The 11,553-nt window shown below is 31.3% G+C and overlaps 2 protein-coding genes across 3 annotated transcripts; both read right to left on the minus strand.

Moving 5' to 3' along the window:
• Positions 1 to 1,716: 1,716 nt before the first annotated feature.
• On the minus strand, positions 1,717 to 5,753 carry LOC100265539 (target of rapamycin complex subunit LST8). 2 transcript variants are annotated; one of them, XM_010652715.3, is made up of 11 exons: positions 5,587 to 5,753; positions 5,323 to 5,445; positions 4,738 to 4,839; positions 4,534 to 4,646; positions 4,291 to 4,360; positions 3,378 to 3,455; positions 2,796 to 2,912; positions 2,562 to 2,656; positions 2,341 to 2,420; positions 2,099 to 2,158; positions 1,717 to 1,996 (listed from the first exon to the last, which is right to left on the minus strand). In XM_010652715.3, the coding sequence occupies exons 2-11, from the start codon at positions 5,428 to 5,430 to the stop codon at positions 1,869 to 1,871; spliced, it is 951 nt and encodes a 316-aa protein (XP_010651017.1). In that variant the 5' UTR covers positions 5,431 to 5,445; positions 5,587 to 5,753; the 3' UTR covers positions 1,717 to 1,868. The 2 variants fall into 2 exon arrangements, with proteins under 2 accessions (XP_010651017.1, XP_002283718.1); XM_002283682.4 differs by having other exon boundaries at positions 5,323 to 5,748.
• A 3,843-nt stretch (positions 5,754 to 9,596) lies between these two features.
• Positions 9,597 to 11,274, minus strand: LOC100253587 (glucan endo-1,3-beta-glucosidase). Its single transcript, XM_002280989.4, has 3 exons — positions 10,205 to 11,274; positions 9,863 to 10,115; positions 9,597 to 9,759 (listed from the first exon to the last, which is right to left on the minus strand). The coding sequence occupies exons 1-3, from the start codon at positions 11,255 to 11,257 to the stop codon at positions 9,731 to 9,733; spliced, it is 1,335 nt and encodes a 444-aa protein (XP_002281025.1). The 5' UTR covers positions 11,258 to 11,274; the 3' UTR covers positions 9,597 to 9,730.
• Positions 11,275 to 11,553: the final 279 nt, after the last annotated feature.

The raw sequence follows: 11,553 nt of genomic DNA on the forward strand, positions 1-11,553 counted from the left end.
AAATTCAAACTTTTATATAAAAGTTTCTCAGTTCAAAGATTAAGGTTGTTAAGAATTGAAATAATGTCTTTTATTTTGGTGTAAAAATCAATTTTTAATTAAATAAATCATTATATCTTTTAAAAACTAAAATCTTAATAATTTTTTTTTATTGTTTTAAAAAGTATATCATCATTTTTCTATTTTAGCTCAATTTAAGTAAACTTATATATTGTAATAAGTTTTTTAGTATAAAATATAAATCCCAATATACAAGTATTTAGAGGAAAAAAAATTATTCCAAAGTTATAATAGATAATTTAAAATAAAAAGTTGTGATTTCAAATATTAATTATGGAAAACTAGATTTTATTTTCTTCAAATTATCATGTGTTATTGAACTAAAAAAGTTATTAGATCACAATTTAATAATGAGATGACAAAATTAACTAAAATTATGTTATAAATAATTAAAAACACAAAATATTTCATCCTCTTATTTTTTTTTTTTAACATTAACATATGTCAAATCTTACTAAGTGTGATAAGGATGGAATATAAATTATTAATATTTTAATTTTATCGAATGACAAAATTATAATACTTAATTGTTAAAAAGATTATATATGGATTTTTTTTAAGAAAAATTATACTTGATCAAATAGAATATTTATTAATTTGAAGAAATGTGTATCTATTTTGTACATTCTTTTGTAGTTGTTCATTGATGGTAAGAGAAAGTTTATTTTAAAGGAGTTTGTAGTTAATTTATATTTTAATTTGAACTTTGTCTTTAACTTAAATCTTATCTTTATTGACCTTGACTTAATTTGGACTTAGGTGTGTTTGGATCTTGGCTTGATTTGGACCTTCATGGATATCGATACTTAGGCCTTGGAATTATATTTACTTAGGTCTTAACTTGATCTTAGCCATGATGATTTGAGTTTTAGTATGACTTGGGCCGAAAATTGACTTGAACAATGTTGTCTAGGTTTTGAGTAACTTGATATCAGATTAAAGAGAGATTTCGATTTTAAGGCTTTGAAGGTCTTGATAATTCAAAAATATTTTGAAGAAATTAAAAATTTATTGAAATCTTGTTTTTGAAATAAATTTGAATCTCCCTTAAGAGCTTTTCACGTAGCTTCAAAATTAACTCAATTTACTAGGGTTAGAAGCACCATTTTTTTATATTTCATATTCTTTATAAATTTTATTATTAAAGGAGTTTTAAAAGCCATTTCATAATTTTAACCTTTTTTAATATTATCCTAAAAATAATATTTAAGAAAAATTAAAAAAATATATTTAGCAATCTCTAATTTATTTATTAACAAGAATTGATAATTATTTTTTCATTATTTTTTTTATGGTCTATAATTAAATTAATTTGAGCACATGGCATATTGTAAAAGATTAAATTTTGTCCTACTACATATCACACATTAGCTGCCTAAATCCAAATCCAAAAAACACACCCACTAATTCACTATTGATTCTGTCTTCTCCATCTCAAAACCATGAACGCCCAGAATTTCTAGTCTCAGTCCCCCCCCCCTGATGGTATGCTTGCTAGACTTAAAAGAGCACATGCGGCCATGAAAAGAATAGGGGAGACACTGAGGGAAGCCTCACAAAGCTTTGGGTATGGGAAGAATGGTGATGAGGGGGTGGTGAAGTGCAGTGGGTGTATCATGCTTGGAGGATTTACTAACTAAAGGTATAGAATTCATGTCAAAAAATGCAAAAATACTGAATAATCATTATGTTTGCAACGCAGTATTAAGCAGTAGGGCAAGGCTTTGCCCCTTCTTTCCATGATAATACAAGGCAAGAAATAAACAGCTCTTTCCACACTATTCAACGTTTGTATATGAGATACGGGTTCAAGAAGACAAATATTCAGGGCCATCGTTGAGGGCACAACACACTGTTGCTTTGTGGTGCCCATTGAACACTCGGATGGCTTCTGCGGTTGACAGTGTCCAAAGTCTGGCTGTTGTATCCGAGGAAGCTGCAAAGGACAATGGCAAATAGATGAAACGAATGAGGCGGCAGGGTGGTTAATGATCCTATATTCAATTGGCAACAGATATTTTGAATAAGTGATCAGTACCTGTGATTAGATATTCACCATTAGCAGAAAAGACACAGTCCCAAACCCACCGTTGGTGTCCTGGTTAATATAAATGACATTAAGGAATTATAAGTCAGAGCAATCGAAAGAAACCACTCTGATCTTTCAGAGATAAGTCTAAAGCCAACCTCGCTCACCACCGCAGGGGAAAAGAAAGAATCAAAGAAATAAATAAATGGAAAATGAGGATGAGGCTTTAAAAGGATGTTGATTTAAATTACCAATTAGAGTTTTCTCTAAGGTGAAACCATCCACATTCCATATCTTAACAGTATGATCAGATGATGCTGTAGCCAGATATCTAGAACAAAATATATAACTTTAGATCAAATTCAGTGGTTCAGTTACAAAGCCCAGAGTACAAATTGGAATTAATCAGAGAACATAACTTTCTTCTCCAGGGGAAAAAAAGGGGGTGGGGGTGTGGGGGTAGTGACCATACCGTTGAGGGTCACAGAGCTCAGGTGAGAGCAAACACTTAAGAATGTAGCCACTGTGTGCTTGAAGTTTATGAAGCGGCTCAAAATTGGTCATAGTCTGCAGCAGGAAAAGGGTGTTCTGTTATATGAAAATCATCAAGAACAATTTATTTATCATCAAACTAAACAAGGAGTCAATCAGTTATAGAGAATTGAAAACAATCATAAGAGAAAAACATCCTTTATAAGAGCTAGACCTGGGTCCCTCGCAACAAGCGCCAGACATAGCATGTTCCACGATTATTTGCAGCCACAACCAAGCTCCCATCCCACATTACAGTTAGAGAGCGCACAGCTGTATCTTCTTCTGGTACCTGAATTTAAACTGTAAAACTTAAATAAAGAATGAAAAATTATTTCCTTTGCATAGTTACTTGGTGGTCCTTGGAGACGTTAGTAATGAAATAACAAAGTACATATTCATGTGCGGTCATTAGAAGAATGACACAAAGTGATAAAATAAGGTTTAATGAAAATGGAAGAATGTAGTGTACTAGAAAAGTTTGTTCTTTCATTGTGAAAATCTCACATAGAACCACAACAGTTTCAGGAACTTTTATACTGTTTTCTACTGAATGAGATATCAGAGCTTGCTAAGATGTTATATAGGTCTGTTTTTATTTATTTATTTGGTGGATTTTCTCCACATAATCTTCAAAATAACTAAGATTTAATAGAAGTGTCCATAAGAATTTGATTCTTCAATGAAATTTCATAAGATCAATACGAAACTGAAGTTCTACACATGAAATAATATTCAGAATTAACTCAACAAATACCAATTCACAGCTGCATGAATTTGCTATCAAATCCCAAACTCGAATATTTCCATTTTGGTCTCCAGATATTAGTTCTGTCTGCACAACACATGCAAAAAGTTGGATAATGAATAACTTCAACAGATAAATTATCAAAATGAGACATTATAGTATGTAATTTGATTTTGGCCAGAAAATGAAACAAAAAAAGGGAAACATGAGCTTATGGCTATGTTCTAGCCATCAAAGAAATTAAACTATAGTAATCTACATGGACAAAATTTAGCAAAAGATCATTTTTTTTTTATAGATAAACACAGAAAAAATATATTAAGAGAAAAGGGCGCCTAAAGGGCAATCCAAAGCATATAGGGAATTTAGCAAAAGATCATTGCATCTTCTCTTTAGGTCCTATGACTCCAAAGATAAGATGGGATTGCCATTCTACTTCTTTAAACCAAATCCCATTAACACAATTACAAATGAAAAATTTGTAAGGCTATTATCAGCAGTTTATATCTTATTTCTGTTAGTTTATTAAATTAAAGTATTAGAATATTTTATCTTCCCTTGGTATAAATTACTTTCTACAAGAATGAAATTCAAGGTCAAAGTATCGAAGTAATTACCAACAATTCTCATGCTATAGAGCACAAGTAGACAAATTTGAAGGCATCCATGTTTCATATTACATAGCAATACCAGCAAGGTACATATAGGCCTTAGAGACCCTAAGATTTGTTTCTTAATCACCCTCTCATTCTTAATCCCCCTCTGCTCTATAAGCTTCTAACCCCCACTCTTTGTCTGTTCTTATTTAGGTATAAGCAGACAAAAATAAAGTTAGCTAATTATCTAATCTCCAAACATCCACAACCCAATCACTGATTTATAAGAAAGCTAAATGATATTGGAAAATGCCATATAATATCACCTGATTTGGATGCAGGACAACAGTGTTAACAGCTGCACGGCTTTCATATTCCCGTTGACACCCTGGAGCCCTAAAATTAGCTTAAAGTGAGAATAAGATCATAGAAATATATGAGGGGCAAATAACAAGGCACATGTGAATAATTTTTTAAGATGAAAATAAACCAGAAAGAACTTGCAAGTATTTAGGAAGGAATACCTTACATAGTGACGAATATTTTTGCTTACTAACTTACTTGCTTACCTCAAATCCCAAATCTTTACTGTGCCATCTTCAGAACCAGAATACATCCAATTTCCATCACATTGAAACCCCACTGCTGTGACATTGTTGGTATGTGAATCATAGCTCATGATCTATCATTGAAACAAAGTGATGATTACCAAGGGAAATTGATTACATTTACTTTACAAACAAAATAGGTAAGAAAAGAAATGGTAGACATACAGGTTGGTGACCACTGGAGTTAATGTCAAATAGTCGAATGTGGGGATTTCCAGCTGCAGCCAAGTACTTCTTATTTGGGGTTATATCAAGTCGATTAACATTCTGCATTTTCAAGATCACCATAAGACTTCATGAATGTAATTACCTGAAGGCCCAGATTCCCTAATAGCTAGGCTTCTTCCTTTCCCCTCCCCTCCTTCCCCTTCCCCAAAATCAAACCTTGATCTCCACTGATATCCAGGAGAATCATACCACTAGGCCACAGGGCCTGTTGCCCCTGTTTGAGTTCCAACCATCCAGTTTGAACACTGTTGCCTAAGAACATTCTAAAAGATTTTCCACCCAGTAGGATGATTATTGAATTTGATTAAAACCGAATGTCAGAATTATTGAACAATTTTTCTATATAACCCTTTTGACTATTCCTGATTTCATACATGTCCAGTAATTTTTTTCAATACCTTGAAGCTCAAACCAATACAATTTCCCATGACCATTAAAACCAAAATGCCCAGAACCAAACAACACACCACCAAATTATAATTATAGAAGCGAAAAAAAAAAAACAAAAAACAAAAGACTTACAAATTCTGGGTACTGAATAGTCCGATAGCACCGACCACTCTCGGCTTCCCAGAACTTGATTGTGTGATCGTAGCTGGCCGTAGCGAGGATCACTGATGGTTGGGCCATTTCAGCCACCTAATTCTGAGAAGATACTCATTCCATCAAAAGAACTGAGTGATTAAATCCTTCCAGGTGCCACAAAAAGATCATTGAATACAGAAGAAAAGAAAATAAAATAAAATGAATGAGGAATGGCTGAAAATAAAAAGTACGTCTCTTGACCTAAATATATTTTATTTTTTTTCTGACTTTTGGTGCACTCTCGCATTTTCTGGGTAGGCAAACGGGGGTTAGGGTTTAGCTGACGACCCAAACGGGTGAACTCCTTGAACCCAACTTGAATCAAGGCGTTAGAAGGAAACTCCTCTTTTCTTTACTTCCTTTCATTTTCCCCAATTTGTATTTTTTATTTTTTATTTATTATGTTTGAAACTCAATATGAAGCATTATTTTACAAAATTTATTTTATTTTATTAAAAAAAAAAAAAGAAATAAAAATTACTCGTAGAACATGAAAATAAAAAATAAAAAACTAAAAAATATTTTCTGAACAAAAAATAATCCAAATTTCTTATCTTTTATTGTAAGTTGTTGTGATGAGTTTCTAGTTTTTCATGTTTACGCTTTGATGAAGGATTTAATATGTAGTCAAATATTTTAAAATTCCATGCAAAAGCTACAATTTTTCATATTCTGTTATGAAGTGTCAGAGTAAAGAAAAATAAAAAAGAAAAGAAAAAGTGATAAAAGAACGATGGTATGTTAGTGTTTTTAATGGATTACAATTTATGTTGATGGGTTGTTATATCGTGTCAAATGTTAAGTATTTTACTATATGATTAACTATATAATTAAATCCGGACCCAATAAATCATGTTAAAAACATAAATCTAAATATTATCTAATTATTAAATATAAGTAATATATTTAATCCATTTAATAATTAAATTCTCCTATTTAATCATGTCTCAAGCATATTTATAAATCAATTAACTTATTTCTTTAAAAATAAATTTGAAATAAGTTAAATACATGTTAAATAATTTTAAAATATAACTAGGTTAAAAATCGGATTATTAAATGAGTCGATTCAAGTAAAATTTATGTTATGTATGTTGACTAAAAATTATCTATTCATTAATGAGTTACGTAGGTTGACATAAATTTGACATAAACTTGTTTATACTCAATCCAAATTTGTGAAAAACGTGTTAAATTCGTATCGTGTTGAGAAATCATATTAAAATTTGTCACCTCTAGTATTTGCCCTTTAAAATAATATTCAATATTAAAAAGAGGAAATAAATCATATTTATTAAATAATAACATACAATTATTCTTGTCCTTAAATTGAATTGAATGTTATGCATTCGTTTTTTTATTAATAAAAATTCATATATAGTCTTAATAGTTAATGCATAATATTGAATTTAAAGTCAATATTTTAATTTTAATTTTTTAAAATTTATAATTACATTAAAAATAGGTATATTTCATAAATAACTAAAATAATATTTTTTATAGCTTATTTTATCACAAATAATTTTTATTTTTATTTTATATGTGTTAAAATAAGAACATAAAAACTTAATTTAAATTATTTTTAAATGAATTATTTATATAATTGGAGTATGATAAGATAAGACAATACTCCAACCCACTTTAAGTTTAAAAGAAAATACCCCATTCATCCTTAACCTATTTATTTTAATCTCAAATTTGTCTTATTAGAGCAGTATGTAGCATATACTAAAAAAAACCTCTCATTATCATCCCTAGTCATATTTTTCGTATAAATCATCAATTAACATCTATTTATAAGTGTGATGTCTCATGTTGAATAAAGGAGAAAATATCAAGCTTAAATAAATCATAATCCTTCTTAAACCAAGTAAATACATTTTAAATTTGTAAAAAAGACGACTTTTATTTTAAGTCTTTTTGAAAAAAGACTCATTAATTTAAAAAAGAAGAAAATACTTCTAATTTATATGATTCATTAAAAAGATAGAAAAGATTTATATTTTACTAGAATCTATGAGTTCTAATAAATTGTTCTTAAGAATATTTAATCAATTTACTATAAAAAAATGAAGCTAAAATTACCATTTTTTTTTCTTATGGTTTCACCTTAATTTTTCTTATTTCTTTTCTTCTAATGTTCTTATTATTCACTTTATATATATAAACATTATCTGTATTGTTTTTAATAACAAAATAACTATTTGCAATAATTATTATGGCAAGTAATAAAAATAATGATAATCTTATACAATAATAATAATAAGACTCAAAATAGTATTGTCAATATAACTATTAATAATACTTACTAATAATAAATAAATAAATAAATAAATAAATAGATTGAGTCCTTCAAACGAGAAATAATGATAAAAAGATGAAAAGCAAAAAATAAGAAAAAACAAAAACTTTGTGTCTTCTAAAGTTTCATGGCTTTTCACTAATTTTAAAATTTTAAATCCGTCAACCTATTTATGCCTATATATACATATGATTGTCATACCTACCTCACATCAATGTCACCAAACAGGGCTCTAAAAGAAACCCCTGATTTTGAAACATCTAATAATGAGGATGTTGGAGGTGTGACAAAGAACACCCTGATTTTGAAACATCTAATAATGAGAATCTTTTTTTTTTTTTCAGATATTATAATTAAATTTCTGATGTGGCACTTTAAAGCTTGAAGTTTCACGACATTAATTTATTCAAATGTGGTACCCAGTTGGACAATAACCATTTTTGTCCATCTCTAGGCCAAGCTGTTTCAAAATGTCTCAAATTCTTAATCATGTGTTATTTCTTTTATTAAAATATTAATTAAATTAAAATATTTATCACAATCTTCACTACAAATTAAATTCCATTAACTCAATCTTTGATCTTTTAATGATCTTGACATATGCCTTATCATACTTATAGTAATTTATACTTGTCTATTTAATTATGTATTTCATCTCTCTTGTTATCGTTAATTATATATCTTATTATTCGTTATCCACTAGCTATTTCTTTGTTACAATTCCTAATTAACATGAATATGAAAAATAATTTAAGATATAATTAATTTAAAAAAATATAGAATCTTAATAATTAAAAGAATGATATTAAATCTATTTAATAATTTTTAAATGATGAACATCAATCATGATCTTAACTTAATTACCTATCTAGTAATTAAGATTCCCCACCAGTTGCTTGGTCTTTTGGAAAGAAAATTAGAGTTGCGAATGGACATCGAATTGTATTCTTGTAATTGTGGTCAAAGAGCTCATATGAGGTGTTGTGTCAATGCAACTATTACAAACTTTAATGTAAATAATATCAGTTTAAGAAGATAAAGATAAAACAACCCGTACAAAGGTTTTGATAGTACTAAAGCAATATACCTAGATGAGAGAAAATTCTTCTATTATATAATAAAAAAATATTATAAAAGATAAAATTTTGATATAACTACTGTGTTTTTGAAACATATACTTGGTAATTGTTTTCGAGAATTATTTTTTGTTCTCTTAAAAAAAAAAAAAAAACAACTTTGACAACAAAAAACTGTTTTATGTTCTCAAAAGCAAAAAATATGGTGTTTTCAATTTTTAAGAATAGAAGATATGATGTTTTTTAAAAAAAATCTTTTACTTGTTTTCTATAATTTTTATTTGTTTTTTAAAGGTTATTTTAAAAAATAATTATAGAAACATGTAAAATATTTAAAAATAAAACATTAGACATAAAAATTATTTTTAAAATAAATTAAAAACATTTTAGGTTTTTAAAAAAACTTTTATTTTATAAAATATTATAAAATAGTTTTTAAAAACTGTTTTAAAAAATAATTGTCAAAGAGATCAATAATGTTTTCATAGTCTTTATATTTACACCTTAAACCATGATCAACTTATTTCACGGATCTTTCCTATTTTTACCCACATCTTTATCCACTTAAAATTCGATTTCACTTTTTTCTTATTTGGTAAGAAAATCTAATATTGTAATAATGTATAACTTAAAAACTATTTTATATAATATTTTTTATTAGAAAAAAATTATACTAATTAGGAAGTAGAGATACTATGCACCGTTACCATGAGATATTCAAGAAATTGGAAAAGAAAATAAATCGCAAGTGAAATAAGTAATCGAAGGACATTTAAATAACTTCATGCACTGCAATTGATGGACGTCTAAAATCATCCACAATTCTCCCCGCATTTAGGTAATTATTGAATAGTATTGGTTATACACAACCCACTTATTAATACTCTACACGACACGGGAGACATGAAACCGACAACCATGATAATTATTTGTAGCCACCACCCTAAGTGCCACCAATTTCTTCCTCTCAAGAAAGGTAGATACACTGTGCATAACCTGCAATTAATCCAAGTTGAAAACCACAATTTCAGGTCATTGTGGGTACAAAACACACTAAAGTTTTCAATTTTGAGGTTGGAAAGAAGAGAGAAATACTCACTGGGGTTGATAGTGGTGACTCTTCCGGTGTTCTTGAAATCGCAGCTCTCCATGGTGCGACCATGGGTTTGATAGTAACTGTTCATGGCGTAGCTTGCATGTGACCACACGCTGTAGGGGATGGAGCAATCCCCTCCCTTTTGTATCGCTGTGCAATCCACACCGGTGGCGCATGCAAAGTCTAAATTCAACTGCAGCGAGGCAATGGGGACGCCGCGTTTAGGAACGCACCATGTTTTCTCCCCTTCAAGAGGCTGCATAGCAAATTGAATCCTCATGAAAATCCATTAATTTCTTAAGTAATGATACACAAGGCGAACGGATTTTTACAACTGAAAATCACCTGGGCTGTCTCAAATTCCTGCACTTGCTGGCCTCCTCGTAAACAACCCGACTCGTAGACGGGACTGAAGTCGGGTTTCAACAGCCCAAAATTCTGCTCTGAAGGGCCCGGTTTCTGGTTCTCGTTGAACAAAGCGAAAATGTAGGTTTCCAAGGGTTTTCCAGGCATCAGTGGCGTCCCTTTGCCGGAGGTAATGTGCTTGATGAGGTTTGAGTTATAAAGTTTGGCTTCCTCCATCCCAATACCTCTGCCGGGGTCACCCACCGACGACCACCCGGTTTCGCCCACAACAAGGCTGACGTCGCCGAAACCCGCGCTCTTCATGGCGGAGTAAACAGAGTCGACCATAGCATCGAACATGTTAGTGTAGGTAAGCCCAGTTGCCTGGTCGTGTGCGCCCTCGTTTTCACCGAACAACAAGAAGTTCCTGAGATCCCCAGAGTATGCAAAGTAGGGGTAGGGGTTCACCATGAACGGAGAGTTGGTTTCCCGGTGAAATTGGAGCATCGGGATCAATAAGCTCTGTTCGAATTCCATCGCAAATTTACCAGAGCTGGGTGGGCTGGAGCTGGCCATTATACTGAAAGGGTGAGGAGTTGTGACCTTAATGTCATTGATGCCAGCGGCTTGTAGAGCCGCGTGGATCGCCTTCATCGCCGGAACGAGGTTTACGATGAGGTCACTAATGCCGGACATGGTGATCTCGTTACCAACACAGATGTAGTTGATTTTGGTTTTTTGGTAGAATGGGACGATGTTGGTGGCGACCCAGTTAGTAGCCTCGTTGGGGTGAACGAGTTTGGGGATATCCAAATTGACGACGGTGACAGTCAAGCCAATGCCAGTGTTGGCGAACGCGTTGATGATATCGGGGTTGGTGTCGAAGATCTTCACTCTGTCAAAGATGGTTTTATCTTTGATAAAGGCCGCCACTTCAGATGGTGATGCCAGGTTGTCTGCGACAGTGCCGTAGTTGACTCCAATTGAATACACGGCAGACAAGTTGTGGAAGAGAACGAGGAGGAGGAGAAGAGACGGTAGTTTTGCCGCCATGGTTGCAAGAGGAGGGTTCTTAGAGCTACACACGTTAGGGCTATGTCGTGGCTCTATATATACACACATGCATGCAATAACTTGTAATTCTTTTTTGGTAAGAGAAGTAGATCCTCCATCTCTTTGTTGCGGTCCAATTCCTGGTTTCCATGAATTTCTATATAAGGGTTTCCACCATTAAATTCGGACGATAATAATTTCCTTTTTTGTTTTTGTCCTCTTGGTAACAAACTTAATTTATAATTTGATTTTATAAATTTGATGAACAACAGTCCAAAAAGAGACTCGGATTTCAC

The sequence above is a fragment of the Vitis vinifera genome, chromosome 6 (assembly GCF_030704535.1).
Source record: "Vitis vinifera cultivar Pinot Noir 40024 chromosome 6, ASM3070453v1".
NCBI classification, from domain to species: Eukaryota; Viridiplantae; Streptophyta; class Magnoliopsida; order Vitales; family Vitaceae; genus Vitis; species Vitis vinifera.